The following is a 22,886-nucleotide window of genomic DNA, read 5'->3' on the forward strand; positions in this document are numbered from 1 at the left end:
CATAAGAAGGCTTTTAACAACACGCCGCCCACATCGACGGCACTTCGCAAAAGTACTTAAAGGAAAGTTACACTCAAAATCTTGGACGCATTTTAACAGGATTTTATGTGACAAACTAACACAAATCAGCACATTTAATTCATGTTTTTTCAATTCAGTTTATTTATAAGGCTCCATTTCACGAAAACGGTCGACTAGAGGAACTTTAGAAAAAAAAAGTTTTAAAAATATGATCATATACATAATCCTAGTCATCAATCAGTGCGTTAAATTTAGTTCAATATTCAATATTAGAACGTTTACTGCAGTCATTGCCTCATGGTGAAGCTCTCAAGTCGTTTGTAACCCCTAAAAATTTTGTTCCCAAAACAAGGTGTTATTTATTAATAATGTACTGCAGAAAGGGATCCTCTCAGAATAATGCTGCCACCACCATGTTTCACTATAGAGACGGTGTGCTAAGGGTGACGTGCAACATTTGTTCACTTTTGGTAGCTTCTTCAACACAGCTGAAGTCTCTTCTACGTGACTTGTGGTTAACTATAAATAGATAGGGATATTAAATATAAAAAAATATAATCTAAAATATAAATGCGATATATCCCAACATAAACTTGGCTTTGTCAGTTAGTTAGTTAGCTGCTGTGTTCCTGGATGCTCTTGTTGATGCTAATGGATCCTATTTAGTTCAACTTTTTTAACTTTACGTCATTACATTCCAGTTGAAATATGTGAAAGTTTGTGCCTGAACTGTGACAAAATGTGAAAATCATGACTGTAGAAGACTTCATGAGGTCTGGAAGTTCATCTGGTGTTCGTCAGTTTCGTGGTTTTTTTTTAGAATCCCGTTCTGCGTCAGAGGTGTACCTGAATCTCACCTGCTTGGTGGGAACTTTAATCTTGAGAAACTCGGCCTCTCTACACAACACGGGCCACGGCGCGTGGATCCGAGTGAAGCTGGGCCCGTGGGTCTTCGTCTGCCAAGCCGACAGGAAACAAAGAAAAGAGAAGAAGACGTTTCACGTTTGAACGGAGCTGGGGAAAAAAAACAACAACAAAAAAAAACTGGACAGGAACAAAAGAAAGAAAGAAATGTCCCCAGACACGTTAGAGCTGAAACCTCCCCCCCCAAAAAAAACAGTTGATTCCTCACAAATATTTGTGCATGTACTTTTCTGTTCTGTGAAATATAATACCAGCCTGCTTGGCTGAAACCAACTGCTGCTCAGAAATGGCTTAACAGACCATCTGTCAATGCTGCTTCGCCTTCCAAAATAGCAGACTTTGTTTTAGCAAGAGGCCTAAATACAAAACGCGATGCACTTTAAGTTCCTGTTGCTCCAACTTTATGCCTGACCACCGAAGCTTCGGCTGAGGGGGGATTCTTCAGGAGGCGGAAGCAGGTAATATCAAAACTCTCTGGGCAACTGCTGAAAGCTGAAGCATGAACAGCAACGCTACGGAGATACTGGGATGAGATCAGTTATGACATTATTTCATTGTCCTATATATGAGGGACGCTTTAACTGAACTGAACTGAACGAAATTGAACTGAGCTGAATTAAACTGAACTAAAATGAATTGACTGGAACTGAACTGATCTAAACTGAGTCGATGTGAACTGAATTAAAGTGAATTAAATTGAACTGAACTGAATTGCCATCAGTGCTAGTAATACCCGTCTTTGCTCCGACCCACTCCAACTCTTTGGTGGACCAAACTTGCCCGGCAACCGTTCCTCTAGTATTTATGACAGATAGCTGTGGCCAACTCTGACGGGCCGCCTGAGGCTGTTGTCTGTTGCAGTCCGCTCCTCACACATTTTTATTTAGCTTCTTCTTCTGCTAATGAATAACTGCGTCTGGCCCACGCAGTCATTATAATAAGACGCATTAACAAAAGGTGACAATTATTTGCCTAAAATAGGACCACAGAGGTGCATGATTGAATAGCGGGGCTCCGCCGTGGGGTATAGATTTGTAATGAGACAGAGTGTGGAGTGCATTCAGTGCTGAAAGTTTATCCTGTAAAATCTACGCCGCTGCTTTAATGGTCTTGGTTGTTAGCCTAAGCAGAAATGAAAGTCAGCAGGGCCAGCGGGGGACGGCGGCCAGGTAACCTTAGCCTTCTCAGACCCCCTCCAGCTTCTGTAGAAGGGGCCGAGTGATAGGAGAGGAGAAAGGTGGCATGGCCGACAATGGAAATCTGAGCCGGGTTCTTTTCTCCTCTCAGGACTCCTTCTCTGCTGAGATCTTTCACCTCCCAAACTGTGCTTTCTGCTGCTTTCATGACTGACTGAGTGAACGCTTGTCTCTCTTCCTCTGACCTTCCCTTAACATCTCTCTCACTTACACGCTTTTTCTCTTTTGTCCCACATGGGGAGCCAGCTCACTTTGCTCTCCCTTCATATAAAATCACCTTTATGGATCATTTCAGTATAAGGAATCTCTCGGGCCTCTAAAAGCACAGAAACCCTGAGCTGTGGCGGATGGAGACCACAGATCAAACTAAAAACTGTTATTTTGTGAATGCTTGTAGTCTACCATTTGCGTTGATGCCTGCACTTTGCTATTTTGAGAAGTGTGTTATTGTGCTCTAACCAATCTGTAACCAGTAGCAACCAATTTCTGCCTCCTGCCAAAGCTAGAACTGAAAGAAAGGTACATTTTGTTCGTCACCATCGCACAAAACACAACTGAGACAAATGTTGTGAAAGTTGGACAAGAATTTGAGAATGACCAAAGGAAAGTAACTTCTAGAATGAAGTTGTTTGTTGGAATAAAGTTTGATTTGACACTTTTTTTCCCTTGGACTGAGTCAAGAGCTTTGACTAAAAACAAAATGTCAAACATTTTTAATATTAATATAATTTAATATTTTATATTTCTTGTATTACGACCCTCTGAACTCTCCCTCAAAAGTCCCTCACCCCCAATTCAAAACACAGTCCTGCCTCATTTCTACGGTGGCCCAGACAGATCATCAACATGCTAAAGCATCAACACAACAGCAAAATCTAAACAAGAATAAAATTTATGAAAAGTATAAAGAGCCTTGCAAGCATAACCTGAGTACGCTATGCTAACTTCCACTTTAGCATAGCATAACCTCTGTTTTAGCCAAACTTTTGTTGTACCATAACTTCTGTTTTAGTGCTACTTCCAAACTAGCATAACTTTCATATTAGCATTCCATCCACTTTAGCATGATCTCTGTTTTAGCATAACTTCCAAAGCCTTTAGAATAGCTTCCAGTGTGGCTTTTGCTGTTGTGGTTTTTTTTATTACATTTTTTTTTTGTCCTTTTGGGTTGCCGTATATTTCACTGCAGTCAGGCTGCCAATTATCTGGGTTATGTCTCTACCTGTCTGGCACATCCAGAGCCTGAGATCTTTGTCCCTTCTTTATTGCAACATTTCTCAATCTCAGTCAGACTGGAAGGAGAATATCTGTTAAGGTCCATGCTTGTTAAAAAACATCTTTAAATTAGAGTTAATGGTTTTCACAATAAATCCCAATTCTTAACAGAACCAACTACTTAAAAGAAACTTGATCTGGACCCATTTCTGGAGTTGCATGTGAATTACATACAACTCATCCATGTGAATTCACATAGGTTATAGAGAACAGATGTGAATGTGGTCATGTTTAAAAGCTCTTTAGTCAGTCAGCACAAATCAATATATAAATTAGATTCTTTTGCTCCTTACAAAAAGACTTGCAGCTTCAATTTAACCCACTGGACCCACTGTACATTTATAGAGTCCGAACCTCTAGTCGGGAACGGACTCATTTGCTCGTCCCTCTTTTAAATCTGAAAATTAGGCAACGGGAAATTAATTATTGATGTTCCTTAACTTGGTTCCTTCTTCCCATTTCCTAACCATTTTCTCCCATCATTTCTTATCACCTGCCTAATCAGCTTTCATCTCGTCCAGCCCGGCTCGGCGCCGCCGCTCACCCTCGTTTTCCTTTTTCTTGGTCGCTCCGTCAAAAAGGGGAGGATATAAATACCCTTACCCTGGAGAAGGTTAATTAGCGTCATGATTTCCAATTATCTCTTCATCTCTGTAGAGGGGGAGTTATGGGGGGCTTAACTAGGCCGCAGCCAGGGGTGTGGAAATGTTTTTATCGAGTATGACAAGGTAATCAGGTTCTGTGTGTGTGTGCGTGCGTGGAGACTGGTTTGGATGTTGTACGATGCGATTTTGGAAGTTGTTGTGAAACAGCATTTCTTGCAACTGCCCTGCATAGCGGTGTACAGTGTTGGGTCATTTGTAAGGGATCACTTTCCAATGCTGGAGCCAATGGCTACCTGTGGAGTTACTGTTTTGATTCACTGTGGGATGCTTTGGTAACTGCCTGATGTACTATGGCTTTAATGTTAATCCTGAAACTTGTGCAAACTGGCATTGGGTCAGTAAACAATGTATATGCCAGTGGTCTGATGCTGGAACCAAAAGGTTCAGGGAGAGAACCCTGCAAAACATAACTCTTAAAAGGGCGGTATTATTAAAAAAAATAAAAAATTAAGCTTAATATCATGTTATGATTGTATTTTCTCATCAAAAACATACTTGTATTGTTGCCTTGAATGTTTCATGTATGTTTGAGAAATCAGTGAATCTCCCGTGGCAACCATTCAGGGAAGCCTGAACACTTGCTCAAGCAATGTGCCATATATTTACCCAAAGCTCCTCTAGACTAGCGGCAGCAGCAATTAGCAAGCACCCAGTGGAATTGTGTGTCTTCTGAGCTGCTAAATAGCATCATGGAGAAGCATTGTTGGTAATGACATGATGATGGGAGTGTCGGAAAGGGTTGGAGCTTTTTAAAGAGACAGGCCCAATTTCAAGGTGTCAAATATCATTGAATTGTTCACTGAATGTAATAAAAAGGACTTAAAAACATATGATATTTAAGCTGCAATATGTAACTTTCATTACGTTGTGACAGAACAATTAAAGACAAATGATCTGTGGAAAAAAGAACTCCTCTACCTTCTCCCAGTACTAACTGCAGAAATATGCAAATCACAGCCAGGAGGAGGATCTTAGCGCTGCCAATCACTCTTATGCTCTACCCCTCCCTTTTGCTCTCTGCTAAGCTATCGCTGGTTCACCGCCACATAGTTTTCCACCAATGCTAAGGCCAGTTAGCAAGGCCACTGATACAGTTTTCCAGTAATGGTTTCTTTGCCATTGGCACATTGCCCATTGTACAGGAGGTTGACTGACAACACTAAGCCCCTCCTTCTGGCTCTGATTGGTTGTCTTTGGTCAGGAGCACTGCATTTCTCCAAACAGTAATAGCAGCTCAGGGAAAAGGTGGACAAGATAGTTTTTTTCACAGATTATCTGTCTCATACCAAACTGTTGTCACAAATTGACAGTTTAAATATGGGAAAAAATATATATTTTTGTAAAAGTTCCATACTGCAGCTTTAACGTTAGCCTGGAAACAGTCCAGACAGCCTGGGGTTAAAGCCCGTTCATGTTTGGCTGCTTTACTGTTCCACCCTGGGTGGGTCAGTTAAGGCCAACCACAGCAACAGTACTGTCCTTAAATATCCAGACTGAAGATTAGTGAGCTGAGCTCCTAGTTCAGGTGTTGCATAACGCCGTTTTCTGAATAAATTTACACCCTTGCATTGAGGTTAAAAAGGACGGTGTTGTTCTGTAAAGCAGAAGTTTTGTGACTAATCATGATTACGTCCATTTCAATCACCTCTTTGCACTTTCACTGAATCCTCTTGTTCATATTAAATAAAAACAAACAATCAGCATGCCGAGGTGACGGACTCTACCTGCCTGCATTAACAACTACAGCTGTGCTACTGAGGAGTCAGAGAAAATGTTTGATTTTATGTTTAGTGCCTTACAACTGGTCTCTATAAGCAAACACATCCGATGTTAGCAGGAAAGTATTGTGTATCGTACTGTGTAGGATTCACTCCCCTGACTAGCACATGCTGTATTTATGTACTTCCTACGATTAAATATAGAAATGTTTTTTGTTTTTTTATTTGTGTTGATCTACTTGGGGAAAGATTAGCACCTTGTTGACCAGTTTATTCATTTCACTTTAAAATTTTTCTTTTTTTTCTCCGCCCCTCATCACTCTCTCAACAGAGGAGCCATGTTGTGATGACTTCACAATTCACAATTCTTTTGTCGTATTTGTATGTATGTTTTTTTTTAGAACAATTGAAGCTAACTGATTGTGCTACAAAATGGCACAATGTCCCTGGAAAATACATAGTACTGCCCCTTTAAGACTAATAAGTTTTAGACTTTTCCCTCAAACTTTACACATTAAAGCGCTTCCCACATTTATCATTCTCCCTGGAAAAGATGTATAGAAAGCATTGAAAATAAATAAATAAATAGATTTCATTGCAATAACATAATCTCATAGTGAAATATATAGAAACATCCGACCTTAAATCATAGGAAATTGTACACTTATGGCACCAAGAATCAGCTGAACATCCAATATAACTTTTTGTTTGCTATAAAATACATTATTTTTATCCTTTTAATCACAACAGTCACAGTTTTTAAGGGTAATCAAATCACTTTCTTTACAGGAACAAAAGAACCTAAGATTAGGCATCATTTATCAGCTACTATTAATTATATACAGTCCCACTTGACTAGTTGAACATTTTATGAACAATGAGTCCCAGCAAACATTTCCTCTTTACTTATTCTGTTTCTAGTCCCAACAGGGTGGACTTATTAACCTCAATTTGAGCCACAAGCATTCAATTAAAGTCCAAGCTCCACTTCGTAATTATTTAATTAACGTTCATCTGTAGGAGGACGCTGCTGGGAGAGCGGGGGTCATCGTGTTAATGCACAGGTTCTGTCAACAAGTGGTGCCAGCTGGTTTTTCAGTATCCGTATTAATCCGAAGGGAAACACACCCCACAACCGATAAGCCGACTTGTTTCATTTCAATAACGCAAGCAAGTAAGCAAACATTGAGGTTTCTTGGTCAGCTTTTTTTCTCTTATGTTATGTCATCATCAATAAACAGAAAAATTCACCTTATTCTGTTCTTCCGTCATTTACTCACTTCCTGGAGATATCACCAAAATAATAAAAAGTTGACAACTTCCTACGGTAGGTTTATCTTTTACAAACTCACACGTTTATGTCCAAAATCCAAAACTTGTGAGCATTCTTTGACTTAAAGTAGAAGTTAGTAGACGTGACTAAATGCAGCTCAAATGTTTTACAGCCTGTTACTAAGCTAATTGTTTTTAAGTACATAAGCCAGTTTAAACTTACAGCGTGTTGCTAAAATAACAGCTTTTGAGTTAATTATCATAAGAAAAAAAATAATCGTTTTGTTAGGAATGAGACGATCCTGACCCACCAGCCAGTAGCTGCTAAAGGCGTTAGCCACCAGCTTCAGGACGGCTAACACTTTCAGATTATATCAGGATTAAGAAAGTTTCTTTTAGGTGATGTAACTGGTAATATTTTGGCTACTAGGTAGGTAGAAAAAAACAGTGTGCCAGATAAAATACTAATGTTTTGTTAGGAATGAGACAATCCTGCACCGCTAACCGCTAATCCTGTTATAGTTAGCATTATCCTTGGAGCTTCCTGATGAATTTTTTACTCTACTCATTAATAATATTGTGTGTTTTTCTGCCTTGGAAGGTGGATGTCTTTTTACACCTCTGCTACAAAGAAAGACTTGTTTCTTTTTGTAATATTTCTAATTTATTATGCTCAATCTGAGCCATAGACATTCAATTAAACTGCAGTTGAGATTTGAAATTTCTTGTTTTTGTGTTAATCCGATTTTACACTCATTAAACCACACAGTTGTGACCCAGCTCTATGATTAACCTTAATCCCTCGGAACTAAAATGGTTATTAAAATGCATCTAATCCGAACATAAGCTAAGCAGACAGCAGCTAGTGCTCTGTGTGATGTAAACATATTTACTATTTATTTGATGGTTTCCACCAATTATATTTGAGTGGACAGGAGCAAGATATATTAATGCAAAAGTGAAGCACCCTCCACATTTATTGACACTCCCTAATAAAGATGCCTAAAAAACCTTTACATAAAATTAGAATTATTATCAGTAGGAATACCAAAACTTAAAAGGAATACAAACTTTAATTTAATAGAGTAGGGAGGGTTCTTTAAAAAGTAGACGCTTGCAAAAGCCCAGTAAAATAAATGGAACTAAAATGTTTTTTTAATCACTTCTTATTTCCCTGGAGGACAAATATGACGTGACACAGAGACCCATTTATTTTAAGCTTTCTCAAAAATAGGGAAGACAAGATTGCCTAGCATTGCTAATCACCTCAATTTGCTCATATTTGCAGTCATAGCAAGACTTCAAATATGGCTGGATGAGGACACAACTATTCCTGTTTATAAAGCACAGTGAGTAGGCAGATATGGGATGTGAACAGGCAAATCAAAAGCAGAGAAGTGCATGTGAAACTACAGCAGTTAGCGCCGTCAGCTAACCTAGTCGTTGGCGTTCTACGCAAATTCACTTGATTTTTATCTCCCTTCAATAGGATTTCTCCCACTGAACTGGATTTCTCCGGCTGATCTTCAACCCAGCCAGTCAGCAAGCAGAAAGAGAAATCGTGAACGATGACATAGATTTTCTACCTTGTTTTTATAATTGTCTTCCTCTACAAGGTTTGGCAATGTCAGCGGAGAAAGTTAACAAAGCCATTCAGTCTGTGTTGGCTCTTATATTGAGTAATTAAAATCGGAGAAAGAGGAACGTTTAAGACATTTTATCGCTGGGATAGTCGTCTCAGCCCAACTCCTCACAAGGTTGTTTACAGAGAATCCAATAAGTACAAACAGCAGGAACACCGATAAATAAACATAAAACTAATTTTGTAATGCTACCTTTCCCATATGCAAATGGAAGACATATTAGAATGAAAGTATTCCTTTACTGTGAATGACAGGCCTAATCTTAACCTCAGTATGTGAGAGGAGATAAGGAGCAATTAGTCAGTCATCTTATCTTCTACTGGCTTTGGTTCCATAGCAGCCATGTCAACAGTCTGATTAATACAACCCTGGGGAGTACACACACTACCAACTGGCTGCTGGCCAACACAGGTATACTTCTAGACATGCACACACTTCTATTTGTTTAGCAGCACAGGTATGAAATGCTAATGCTATGGGAGTTACTGTTCATTTTTCTACATGACTCACTTTTGAGTGCAGAGGTGGTCCATTTACACTCAACCTTCACAAGACGTGTGTTTGTGTTATTTACCGTTTGCTCTGAGTTAGGGCATAGAGACACACAAAATGGACCACAGAGAAGGTGATCTTGTCAAAATAAGATTACCCGTTTCAGGCCTGAGTAAGTTCATCGACAGTACGAGGTCCGAACAGCAGCTGTGTTGGCTGAAATTACAATCTGCCCCGTGTCATCACTGTCAGCCCAGATTTCATCGCATTAAAAGCAATTTACACTCATGTGAAAAATGTTGGAGCACCCAAGTGAGAGTGAACACCATTAATGAGATGCAAAGAGCTCAAGTGGAGGACATTCAAAATAACTACCAACATGCTCAGGTCCATCTATGCAAGCAACATCACCATGAAACCAGACTGCAGAATGGTAAAGGAAGTCATCAGCACTCTAAATTGTCATTCCGGAACCCACAGCAGTTTTTGGAAAGCGTCTACGATCAGACACAGACCGCCCAGGTTGATCTTCAATAGAGCTTCTATCGGGGACAAAAGACCGACTGTAAATGCAAGAAACTCTTCAAACATATCCCAGCTCACAGCAATTAGCAAGAGTGACATTCATCAGACCGACATCATGTATGGTCAGGATACTCCTTTACCCATATTTGGTTGAAACCTTTGACCTATAAAAACCAGAACTACTTTGGTAGACAAAAAAACTCTAAACATGACCCAAAAATAATGTCTTAAACACATTTTGTAATCAGCATAATCTGAGTAAATGTTGCAAATGGAACAACGTGATGCAGAAAAACCAAACTTCTGGTTTCAGGCTTCAAGAACTGATGTGGCAAAAAGACCACAAGAGAGGATTGGTTGGTGAGGTTCTATAAAGTTTTCATTGGCAACAGTTGCAGACAAGACCTGGAAAGCACAGGACCATGCCATGCATGGTGTTCCCCATCATGGATGGTACGGTCCACTGGTCCCTAATCCAGGGGTTAATCCATTACTCTTGTAACTAGAGGGAGGCTGAACTAACGTCAATGTGATTACCCAATGTTGAGTCATCCAATAGTTTTGGAAAACATTCTGAAGGAATAAATTTAGGTTACGTCAAATAGAACTCAATTTGGTTGCTGCTCTAGGAACAGTTTCAGACGCAAGACAGGAGTGTCAACACAACAACAACACAGGAAGGGACAGAAGAGCAAGAATATTTCCAAGAGAATCTCAAAAACCAAACCCGGACATTAGCAGGACACCCACCTCTCTGTCTCTCTCCACTTCTAGACCCGCCTCCAGGAGGTTGGCCTCAAACTCTTGTCTGATCAGGTGCATCTCGTGGTCGGCGGCCTCCATCGGCTCGGTGCCCCTCGCCATTCCGAGCTCCATGAACACCTCCCCAACGCTCGCCGCCTCCTCCCTGCGGAGGCCGGCTCCTCGTCCGGCCGCTGTGGCAGAGGAGCCCGACGCTGGAGGGAAGTTGCCATTTGATACGATGGAGAGCTGATCCTGCGAAACTGAGGCAGTGCCGGTACCTCGCAGGGAGCCGTGCCGCCGGTGATGAAAAACCAGAACGTAGTCCACTTTCCGCAGGCCATCGCGGAAGTACAGACCTTCGCTGCTGGCTTGAGGACTTGAAGGTGCGTCTACAACCTGTGAAAAGATGCGTCAGAGCCTCAGTAAAGCCAGTCCCAAACTGTCATTCCGTCAGGATGTAGTCGTAAATGAGGCATACAAGTCGAACACAAATTGTTCAAAAGTAGAGAAACCAAACCTTTAGGCTTCGGGGGGAGTTATGTAATAACTGAACAAACTTAAACATTTGATGCTGTGTCAGCACAGGCAGACACAAGTGGCTTTTGGCAGATCCTCAAAAACAATGAAGTGAGAACGTTCAGCAGCAGAGTGGGCAGTTAGCTCACCTTTGCCTGTTTTAGTCTTTATTTAGACAGGGGGAAGTATAGAGGGAGACTAAACGTGGAAGAAGCAAGAGGTATAAATTTACAGACACAAGCTTGATGTAAGGATTTTTACTTAGTCACAGGGTTGTAGAGGGATATATCCCTGGATTGTTGGACTATGGAATGATTAATGAAGGAAAATTGAAAAACTACCCTATTGGTTGAAATTATTACTATTGTTCCAACTGGGTTATATAGACACTGAATTTAATACGTTCTTGCAAGTCTAGCTGTATTTTTTTTCGTTTGCCTACTGGGTCTACAGGGGTGAAGTTAAGTTTCCTGAGCCCCCTAATTTTATTTGACAAAAAAAAAGTAATAAAATGAAATTGATGAGTTTTTTAAAAAAAAATTTCCCATCCAGGGGGTCTTTTGTGGGCTCTAGTGTCCCTTATATGACAGTAGGCTGACAGGAAAGGGGGAAGGAAAGGGGAGAAGACATGTGGCAAATGTCAGTCGGGTCCGGGAATCGAGCCCGCGACGGCTGCGTCGAGGACTCAGGGCCTCCAAGTGTGGGCTGTGCTATCCCCTACGCCACCACAACACGCCCCCATCTAGCTGTAAGTTAAACTAGATTTACAGTATAATGTAGGAACAAATGTAAGGATTAAAGATGGTTCCTGTGCAGTTTTGGTCTGGATAAAAATAAATGTCCCCCACATACATTTGGATCTAAAGTTGGGCATTCCTCTTGGCAGCCAAGAAGTTCAGATTTCAAATTTCAATGCAATGCATTAAAAAAAATAAAAAATAAACATATATGTAAGTTAATGAGCTCTGCCCACTGAGCCGGAAACTGCCATCTCTGCAGGATGCATGCTGCCACCATAATTGAGCTCCTGAAATTTTCCCTGAGGCCTTATGTTTGTTTGACGCTTCTGTTCCCTTTTTCTGGAAATATGAAAGCAGACTTCTGAGAAGAGTCCCACTAGGACCGACCCAGCCGTTACCTAGGAAGCTTATGAGACGCAGATGTTTGTCTTAGCCAAAGCTTAAGGCGCTCTCAGGGGGATTTGGAGATGGGTCCTCCGGGGCTCCCCGAAAGGCCCCCATAATGATCCTCAGCAGGACTTTGTTTTATTATGTCATAAATGGTCTGTAGTAACCATGGGATTGTTGGTTAGTATTCTCATGAATATAAAACAGGAACAAAGGAAAGTGAGGAAAGTAAGAAGTATCCCCATCCGTATCAGCGCTGAGCATGGAACAGATATCATTCTTGCATCAGATCATGATGATACAGATATAATAAAAGTTATTTTATTTATTTTTTTTGCTCTAACCTCTCATCTGCCGTGTAGCACAAAGAATTTGGGAAAGTTTGGAACCTTTAGGAAGATTTTGACCCAACGTAGGAATGTGTACAGTCTAGAAAATACAGAGGAATCTACAACTTCAACAAAAAACTTTAATCAACTCCAGAGCCACAAGTAGCTCCTTGGCTCTTAGCAATAAACAATAAAAATTCCCCCTTTTTTTGTTATGTTCTGTAAAAAAAAAATAATAAAAAACTGCCCCCCTTAGACCCTGGTCCCCTGGTGAATTTGGTCTAGAACCACCTCTGGTTCTGCTTGCGAATACAGCAACTGGAACAACATAATAGATAATAAAAAATATCATCACCTACGTAAATTAGTGGGTTAAGTCTTACATTGCCAGAAGTGATTAAAAAGAATTTCCACCTTTCTTTCCAAAAAAAAGGTATTGGAGATAAAAAAAATTAAAAAAAATCACTTTTGGCAAAAAAAAATAAAAATGACGAGGTGTCAATGCATAAACATAAATAAATAGATCTGCGAAATATCTACGTAAAGACGTTCTAAACTGAAAATTAGCATTATCAGCAGAAATTTCTATTTCTTTTTTATTTTTATTTAGTATTTGTTTGGAGGCGGAGGGGACCGTTTCACAGCGCTGAAACCACAACTACGAACTACAATGTGAAAAGGACATTTTAAAGGGAAACTAACATTGACGTCTATCAGAAGGTGACCAGGAGTGAAAACGGACAGATTAAAAGTACAGCTGCTGTTTTTTTTTTATTACTATTTTTATTATTATCATTATTATTATTATTATTTAACTCCAATAAAAGCAGTTCAAACAGGAAGCGGAGGAGTGGGTCGGTGGATGGGGGAGATCCCCGCTGCTTACCGGGATCTTGTCCTCGCTCGGGGAGACCTGCATGCTGTTGCGCTTCTTCAAACACACACGGAGTGGGAGAAAGAGGAGGAGGAGAAGAAGAAGAAGAAGAAGAAGAAGAACAAGAAGAAGTAGCAGACCGGGATTGAAAGTTGCCGAGTTTTGCAGTAAAACGCAGCAGAATTCATCAACCCCGCCGGTTTCCCCATCGCCCCCCGCCCGGTTAAACACCGGAGCTCGGCCCGGTTCGTCCCCCGTCCAGCAGCAGGAGCCCCGGCCCCTGCGCTCCGGCTCTCATCGCTTTGGGATTTAAGAGGGATGCGTCAGGTGCTGTGAGCCTGATCTCATGCTGCTCCGCACTCTTCTACGCAACTGGGTGATGTGGAGGCTGCCTCGCGCACCGACAGCGCTCTACACACTGCAAAAAAAACAAACAAAAAAAAAAACCCACCAACTCATCTCAAACTATCGGGTCGCTTTAGCGTTGGTGAAAAAAAGCCTTATCCAAACGCAATTAGATTTTTGCTTTTATAGTTTTTTTTAAAAAAAAACTAGGAGGAGAAACTTTCATGTCACTAACACTTTCTCCTGCCTAGCTTTAATAAAAGAAGAGGTGGATTGTTTTTTGCAGTGTGCAGAAATGCCTCCTTTCGCCGCTCTGTGATGTAATTGGCTGATACCCGTGTTTCCCCAGTAAAACTCACGAAAGCGGAAAAGTGTCAACACTTTAAATGCGTTTAGACCACATAAATCCCCAATTACAGTTATTCCAATCATTCATTAAGTAAAACAGTGATTTGCAAAAGTATTCAATGCTCTTGAAGCAAGGTTTTACCTGCGACCTTTGTTCTTTTCTAATCTTTTGTAGCAGATAGGTCTGTCTTAGCCCTAATGCTAGTTTGTATAGCATTATCGCCTGAACCTAAATATTGCAAATACAGGTACAGTTGTGTTGGGGGTTTTTTATTTTATTTCAGGGTTTCACTAAAATACCAAAATGAAATTCAAAAATATAAAATTATATTGTAGAACTAGCCATTGAGATTTTAACTGCTATTTTTCTTTTCTAATCCTCTGCAGCAGCTGGCTGATTTATAGCGCTAATGCTAGCTTGTTTAGAGACAGCAAAAACAAGCAGACATTCAGGTTCAGATGTATTGTTTTTATATTACCAACATTAAACAAAATATACATAACTATCTTGTAAAACCAGCTATTCCAGCAAGGAGTCATTGATGTTTAAAATTGATATTTTTTGTCTTTGTTAATCTGTAGCAGTTTGCTGTGTTGTAGTGCTAATGCTACAACACAGTACTGTCTTGTATAGAAACAACAAAAGCAAGCAGAAATTTAGGTTAGGTTGTGTTATTTCTTTTATTTCAGGTTATTTCTAGTAGATAAATTCAAAAAACAACTACTAGCTGGAAACTAGAGTTCATTGAGGTTTAAACTACTGATCTTCTAACTTCTTGTAGGAGCTTGCAACGTTTCAGTGTCAATGAAATTATTCTTGTTTTTATCTTGGCACACTTAAATATTTCAGATAAGCAAACAATTTATTTATTTTTTTGGAATCCGGCATAGATAATCCATTTATATAAGAGGAGTTTTCAAATAATGATTTAATTTATGAAGCAATAATAACCTCCCACACTAATGAATATTCAAAACAGAAATAACCACTTCCCTGTGTACTGCAGATTTAATTTGTACTGCAGAAACAGAATAGGCTCATTAAATGAAATTCATTCCCAACATTCTAAACAAAGTCCCTGTAAGGTCACAATAATATCAGCCTTCACCGTAAACTAGCTTAAATCTCGCATCAACTTCATTCTGTTTCATATAAGACCTGCTTTATTATCAAGTAGACTTGTTTACATAGATCCAGAGCATAAGCACCAAAAATGTATCCATCATTATCACAGTGATATCTCCAGTGTTTCTAATGAGACATCTCTTGCCATCTCATTAAATGCTGCAATGAAATGAAATGCATTGCAAACACAGGAAATATTTCATCATTAGCTCAGTTTAAGAGGGTTCTCATATTTCTGCATGACCTACTGTCTCACCCAAACAGCGGCTGCGTTTCACATTACAAATGTGCACAAAACGTTGTCAGCGGTCCGCTAATATCGAGAAAGAAAAAAAAGAAAAAAAAGACAATTTTGTAATTGTGGTGTTTCCATGAAATAAGACACGCAATTAAAATCACACACCGACAAATTTGTTTGGCGCCCTGGGCGAAACGCCATAGAGTTGTTGACCCCGTAGGTGAGGGTGAGGGTTGTTGGTCATGTGACTCATGATGCGAAAATTGCAGTTTTGTGAAATAAACCAATTTTGATAGGACTACAACAACAACAACAAAAAACACTTCATCTTAGCAGCAAAACGTTTTATTGAAAAGCAAGTTTTATTTTGTTTTTGTTTTTCATTTTAATTAGCATGTTTCCATTAAGTGAATTTATTTTCGAAATGTCAAATTGCGCAACTATATGGCGAAAGTATGAACTCAGTCGGTGTGAACTGTAACAGCTTGAGCTCCAGGCTGCCGTTACCTGCAGTAAACTCTGAGACTCCTCAGCTGCGGCCTCCTCCCGGTCACTCTGAGGCTCCAGGACGCTGCAGGGCCTCAACCCGGCGGCGGGGAAGTCCTGGGTCAGGAGGCAAGGGGCGTCGCTGTGGATGGACGACGACTCGCTGAGAACAGTGGACACCCGGCTGAACCCGGCACCGCTGGACCACGGCTCTGGAAGACATTTTATTCAGAAAGTGAGTAGTCGTACATAGCTGCAAGGTTCTGGTGAGAATCTGGGACATGATAACCAGAACATTGAAGCCAGTAGCAAATATATGCAAAATAAACATAAATATGGTGACATTTACATTATTAAGTCAGTTAAATTTTTATATATAACATGAAAAAAAGATTTTATTTATTTATTTTTCAATAAGAATACATTTTGACATAGTTTACCTTAACATTCACATGAACACAGAATTAAAAGCTAACTTTCCATCAACCTGCAGAACATTGAAGCGCCACAAAGAGAAAAACTCAGTCAAGTTATTCAGAAAAGGCAACGGTGAACGTCGCTTACATTCAAGAGAAATGCAAAACGTGGTTTCTACGAAAGAAAGAAGAATTTAAGGAAAGAAAAGGGGGAAAAAAATTTTCAGTGGGCGAGTTTTTCCCACATCTGAGTAGGCTGCAAACCACTCAACTGGTGACAGAAAAAAAAAACATACAAATCTTAGGAAAAACGCATAAATATCAAACTAAGACTTTAAGTGACTGAAGTGTATAAACATGTAGCCCTAAAAAGGAAAAACCAGCATCGGTGATCAGCAGGTGGATGGCCTGCGTTAGTGCAGAGCTTCGCTGCAGAGACGCGGTGTCGGCCCTCGTGATCCCCCGGCTTCACTTCCAGCTGATGCTAAGTGTTCCTCGGTGCTACAGATATGCTAAGTGGCTGAATGAAAGCCTCGCTTCCCACTGAGCAAATTGTTACGTGTGTCAGTCAGTGACAAAGCCAGTCTGAAAGCACAATGAAAAGGAAAAGCCCACTTTTTTTTCCCCTTGAATAACTAGAAAAAAAAACAAAAAACCAAAACATGACCTACACAGTGTCTTGAAGAAGGATTTTCACCTTTAGGACTGATGAAGCAGAGCACCATTCAGTCCAGTGTCAATTACTGGAAACAGTTCCTGCGTTTTCATTACATATGTGCACAAAACCTTTTCGATATTCCGCTAATGTCGGAAAAAATACAATTTCGCATTTACGGCGCTTCTATTAAATAAGCAATAAAAATCACATGTGAATAAGTTTGTTAACGCGACAAGTCATTTTAAAAACATGCAGCGCCAGCATTCTACTACTTCCTGACTCCTACTGCTTTCTTCTTCGTGGTTTGCGCCAGTGGCCGTCCGGTTGTTGGTCACGTGACTCGTGTGACGTGGAAAAAAAGTGTCTCCGTTGCAGTTTTGTGAAATAAATCAATTTCTGTACGGACGAGAAACCACCTCATCCAATACGTTTTATTGAAAAATTAGGGTCTTTTTAAATTAGCATGTTTCTATTGAGCAAATTTATTTTCTAAAATGGAAACGCAGCTACCTGCCAAACACGAGCTAAACTGCAAGACAAGCAGTGTGGGGCAAGACAATGCTTCATGCTAACTCTGGAGGAGCTGCCGATGTCGTCATCTCGCATGGAAGAATCTATTGCCATAGAAACAACAAAACGACCTTGTTTACAATTAGCCACAAACCACGTAGGGAACACGTGTAGAGCCGATCAAAACTCAACAAAGTATTAAGTGGGGAGGGGAAACTAACTGCACATCCACATGATGAAACACAGTGAATACACACTAGGAAGTTTTTGTTCTGACGTGATGAAACGTGGAATATTTCAATGCTTCTACGAACTTCCTGGTCGAGGCTTTACTGTATGTACAGTAGAGGCGAACATCAATAGAAGACTTGTTGCTGAGTGTTTAGAGACGCCTCCTCTCCTCCTGCTGCTTCCCTGAAGGATTCGAAGCAGCAAAACAGATATTCCCCCATCTTTGTCTGACTGCCATCCTGTCAGAAACAGATTGCTATTTTTCCTCTCTTTTTGTAATAAGGTTGCCACATTTATGCGTGTGTGTGTGGTTATTTTAGGGATTCAGACAGCTGTCGCCATAGTAACGCACCAGGCCATGAGGCGCTCTCATTTCAGCACCATGGACAGCTCTCTTCATGTGTTCCGTTTTGGGGTTTTTTTCTTCTTTTTTAAAAATGATTCAAACCCACTTGTTGCTCGCTTGCGACAACGAAGCCGGCCTTGAGGTCAAGGGTCGTACTTGCGTTTCTAAAGCATTTAAAGGCAACACACAATATAAAACAGGACATCAGTTGTACTGGAGTTCCCATTGAAACCAGTTTCCTTTAAAGAGGCAGGATTATGAAACGCTGGTAAAAACGTTGTTAAAGGGTTTATAGAGGAGCCATGCTGTGATGAAATCTTGAAGGCAGAGTTTCATAAAGAACAAGAACTTCTTAAAGAGACAGAGGCCACATTTCAAGATGCTGTATTATGAAGTCAAATTTCTTTAAAGTCCTATTCAGTATATCACCACCTTACTAAAACAAGTAATTTCTTTTGCCAAAAGTGATTTTTAATTAAATTTTTTTTTTTTGACAAAATCACCTTTTGGCAATAAAGACATGGTGATTTTGTTTTTCTGTAAAAATTGGTTTTGGGGAAAAGGAAAAAAAAAAAAGATGCAGGCCTTTAATCTAGTAAGGTGATGATATATTGCATTTGTATAACAACTGAAGTTAACAGTTACTTTATTGTGCTATATGTTCTACATGCAATATGGTGCTATATATGTAGCATAAATATAGCAACATAATGGTTTCCATTATTTAATGGAAAGCACATTAAATAAAAGCTAATAATAACATTCGGTTATGGAATTCTCTTAAGTCATTTAGCTTTCCATCCAACTCTCTGGAAAAAAAAAAGGAAAAAGCTCTCTCACTCTATTTTCACACTTGATTGTAATGGCAGAGACAAAGGCCACCTTCCAAGGAGCAGATAATGTGCAGCGGCAGCAGCGCGACACCAAAGCCTCCATGCTGACACTTTTATCACATGCTGTCTCACTGATTGTATGGAAACTCCAGCCAGAGGCCTGTTTGTCTTTGGTTTTCGTGTTATTAACTGCAGAGCAGAGAGAACACTGTTCCTGACAGCTGCACGCATCTTCATGTGGCCGCAGGTTTTCGACGCTACAGTCGTGGATGTGGAGGCATTTAGGGGTGTTTGCTTGAGGATAGCTGTGAATTAGAGCCTGCATGTGTTCATTTATGACTGGTTCTGGGATCCAGATATTGTCTGAAATTAAGATTCTGCCCCCCCCCACCCCTATTTTAAGTCCGTTTGGATGACGACATTTTTTTTGACTTTTTACAAATTCAGAGTTGAATTTTCTCAGTTTTCAAATTGTACAAATAAGGTTAAAGGGTTAGAATATTGATTAACCGATGCTTTGGTCAGATTTCAAGGCCAACTTGCTTGCACGCCCTTTCAGTTCGACTCACACGGAAATAATGTTGGAAATATGTTGGTTTTGTTTCTTTCATAACTTTTCTTGAATCTTTTTTTGGGGGCGTTAGAGTCATTGTGGTGTTTGGGGGGTTGTTTGTGTACGAGCCACGTCTCAGTGCGGAGCAGGTAAAAACGTTGTTAAATGGTTAATGGAGGAGCCACGTTGTGATGACTTCCTGAAGGCGGAGTTTCAGAAAGAGCAGGAGCTTCTTAAAGTGACAGAGGTCCAAAACACGAAGTCCATTTTTTAAAGTCATATTTGATATATATAAATTTTATAACAACTAAAGGTAACAGTTAGTTGATTCTGCTATAAAATGACACTATGTGCCTGCAAAACACATAATACTGCCCATTAAAAACATAAAAATAAAATCTAATGAGGTATATGTTCTATTTAACCAATTAAAATAAACATTTCAGAAATCTCAGGTTGCTCGCCTGGTTTTCCAGTTGAACATGGATCGCTGGGCTACCAGAGTGAACCGATTTGTTCTCAAATGGACTGACAAGGCATGCTGGTACGTCAAAAACTAAACAGCTGTACACCTTAGCTGCTGATGCCTGCCCCAAACCCCCATAGCGTCTGATGACACCCAGCGGTATCCATCTTCTGTCGTGTGGAGGCACAGGAAGGGACAGACGGGACAGGCCACACAAAAGAGAGAGGAGAACGTTTCCTATTGGTTACTCACCTGCATAGGTGGATGATGGCGACCGGCGGAGAGCCATGTCACCTCGACTCCAACTGGCTTCCTGTTTCCTGTGAGAGTCCGGTCAGTCGGCCATGCTGCCTGGCTGCGAGGAACATCAACTACAACAACATCAACTACAACAACAACAACAATCCTCAGCTCAGTGGAAGCTTAGCTCTTCCGGGATAAGAGTCTTTCCCAAACGGCCGGTGGGAATCGCACAATCTCTGCACCTCTCTGCTTATTGTGCACACTTACTTAAAGCCACTGCACCGCGGACTCATGGGTAGGAGAGCGGGGCGGCTGATTGGGCGCTCGGCTGAGGAATTACAGGAACCAAGCAGAGATTATTGGGCCTTCTAACGTTCATTAATTATTGGACCTTCTGTTTAGGCTTAGCTGCAAACCTGCGAGGTCTTAAAGGCCGGCTTTATGGAGCTTAAGACAAGGAAAGAGTCATCATGGCACAGATAACAACCGAGGAGTATTTCTTCCAAAAATAGGAGATGAGGTGGAGCAAATTTGTAAGGATGAGGTCAAAGTGTCGAGGTTTTGAAAGAGATGACAAGAAACGAGCAATTTAGCTCCTTTACATTTGGAAATCTTCAGCTAATTGATTCCGGTATTACTTAAAAGAATATCAGGAGGGAAATGTAACATCTAAACCGAAACAATAACAAAAAAACAAAAAAAAAGTATTTTAGGGGACATATCTGAAGGTGTGATGGTGGCAGCATCATGGTATGGGCTCAAAGTTGATGAGATGTGAGATGGATGTAAGCTTCCTGTAGGACAAAACATTATGCAACTGAGAACAATAATCTCATCCTAAAGGTGATAAAAGATCAAAAATCTAATCCAAATATGAAAATAAAATGTCATTAATTTCAATATTTTGAAAATATAAAATGAGTTTTACGATAGCTACATGCAGTCCAATGTGTGTGTGTTCAAAACTGTTAAAACTCTTTCCTTCAACCGCTAGCTGTACTGCAGTGCTAATGTTAGCTTAGTGCTAACTTAGACAAGATGCGAAAACACTAGCTTACTGCAATTGTTAGCTGTGCTGCAGAGCAACTGTGGGATTATAATATGCAGGGAAATTCAATTTCAGCATTTTTGGTTTGTGGATGTACAACACAATAAACATGCAGGAGCCTTATAACACCAAAATGATTCTTACACAACTTAATTTTCCATCTTTCACTTGGAGTTGGTGTTAAATAGAGTCTGCATGCTGAACAACTCTACCTGGAATATCATTAACTTCCACTAGGGGGCGCATTAGCATATGCCAGAACAGGATATTTCTCTGGTTAAGGCTCCAGGAAGAGGCACAGGTCCAGTTTGGGATATGGGAATAATTAATAGTCTTTCCTCAGTGATTATGAAAGCATTCATTTAGAAAGATCACTCAAAGAGAACACAGGGCATTGGCCTTGGCAAAAAATATCCTCTCCAACTAGTAATCTTTTAGGATGACGGTTACAACAGCAGACTCATGCCAGTCCAAGCTCCACAAAGTAAGCTCCGCCTACTCTGCAATTTCTCAGGCTAAACACAAAGTAGGATTTAAATAGTCAGAGTCATGTCAGGTTGGTGGTTTTGCATATCCAGAATTACATTTGATATCTAGTTGGTCGATCTAGCTGGAGCTTCTTTCTGTTATATGTCACTGGATGATTTTTCCAATTTGCTGCTTTGAGTCAACCATGGAATTCGCAGGCCCTCGTTTTAAATATATACCAATAGTAATGTTAGCTATTTAAATCAGACCGTTAACTCCGGCCAAACCTCTACAACTGTCAATTAAATTGTACCGACAACACTCTGTACATTTCCACCTCTAAAGAGGTAATTAATGAAATAAATTCAACACAGTCTTATGTGTTTGTGCACTCTGTTTCCCACCAATCTAATTGCTTGGCAACCCTCCTGGGTGACTAATTGTCCTACCCAATGGTAACTGATGCTAAATACAGATAGAGTGTGAGAGCCAGCATCAGGTTACACACACATACACACACACATCCGTGAGCCTTCGCTTCCTGTCAGTAAAGATATCTACTGTGGAACACACACACCTTCAGCCTTTGTCTCCGGTTACTGTGGGTACAGTCGTGTTGAGGGTGTTAAATATTAAATGGTTGTAATGAAAACGGCTAGGTGTTGTAATCGAGGAAACTGCTAAGAGGTCAAGTTCAGACTGAAGGCTGCCCACTGGTCATGTTGTCCATTTTGTTCTGCACACTGGCTTTTATGTGGTTGCTGCTTCTCAAGTTCTTCACAGGCAGGAGACACCTTGAAACTTTATCAGACTAAAACCACAAGACACCGTTGGATTTCACTGGGATTTTGTGTAATATAGACCAACGTAGAGAGGTACATAGTGAAAGACATAAGATTGAACAAACAACCTTGTTTTAGTCATAATTTTAGATGGCGAGCTAGCCAGGAGTCAGTTTAGCAAAGCAATCTCGAATCATGACACTTCTGCCTCTGTGCTTCATTGTTAGTATATGTTGTCTTGTTCATGCCAAAACTGTCCTGGTGTTCAGATAACCCGATTTCAGACTCATCTGTCCAAGAAACATTATTCAAAATTGTAGAAAAAAAACCCCTGGAAACTCAGAAATTTCCAAGTTTTTTTCTTTAAAATGTCTGAGCTCAATCTCAATATTCCCAGAGTCTTTTTCTAGCAATTTTCTGACTTTGAGTTAAATAAAATTCCTGTTTTAAAAAAAAAATTTTTTTTTT

General features: G+C 40.2%; 1 protein-coding gene across 4 annotated transcripts in view; it reads right to left on the reverse strand.

The window, feature by feature from the left end:
- Positions 1-20,513, reverse strand: part of ano2b (anoctamin 2b) — a 70,183-nt gene extending 49,670 nt beyond the window's left edge. For 2 of the 4 annotated variants that reach the window (XM_044107906.1, XM_044107908.1), the window contains exons 1-5: positions 20,130-20,414; positions 15,886-16,076; positions 13,334-13,378; positions 10,482-10,871; positions 879-977 (exon numbers count right to left, since the gene is read on the reverse strand). In XM_044107906.1, coding sequence (XP_043963841.1) covers positions 879-977; positions 10,482-10,871; positions 13,334-13,378; positions 15,886-16,076; positions 20,130-20,166 — 762 coding nt within the window. In that variant the 5' untranslated portion in view covers positions 20,167-20,414. Of the gene's footprint in view, positions 1-878; positions 978-10,481; positions 10,872-13,333; positions 13,692-15,885; positions 16,077-20,129 lie in introns of those variants that run through there. The other 2 variants (XM_044107907.1, XM_044107909.1) reach the window with 2 other exon arrangements.
- Between the last annotated feature and the right edge of the window lie 2,373 nt (positions 20,514-22,886).

Source organism: Gambusia affinis, linkage group LG23, assembly GCF_019740435.1.
Source record: "Gambusia affinis linkage group LG23, SWU_Gaff_1.0, whole genome shotgun sequence".
Classification (NCBI taxonomy): Eukaryota; Metazoa; Chordata; class Actinopteri; order Cyprinodontiformes; family Poeciliidae; genus Gambusia; species Gambusia affinis.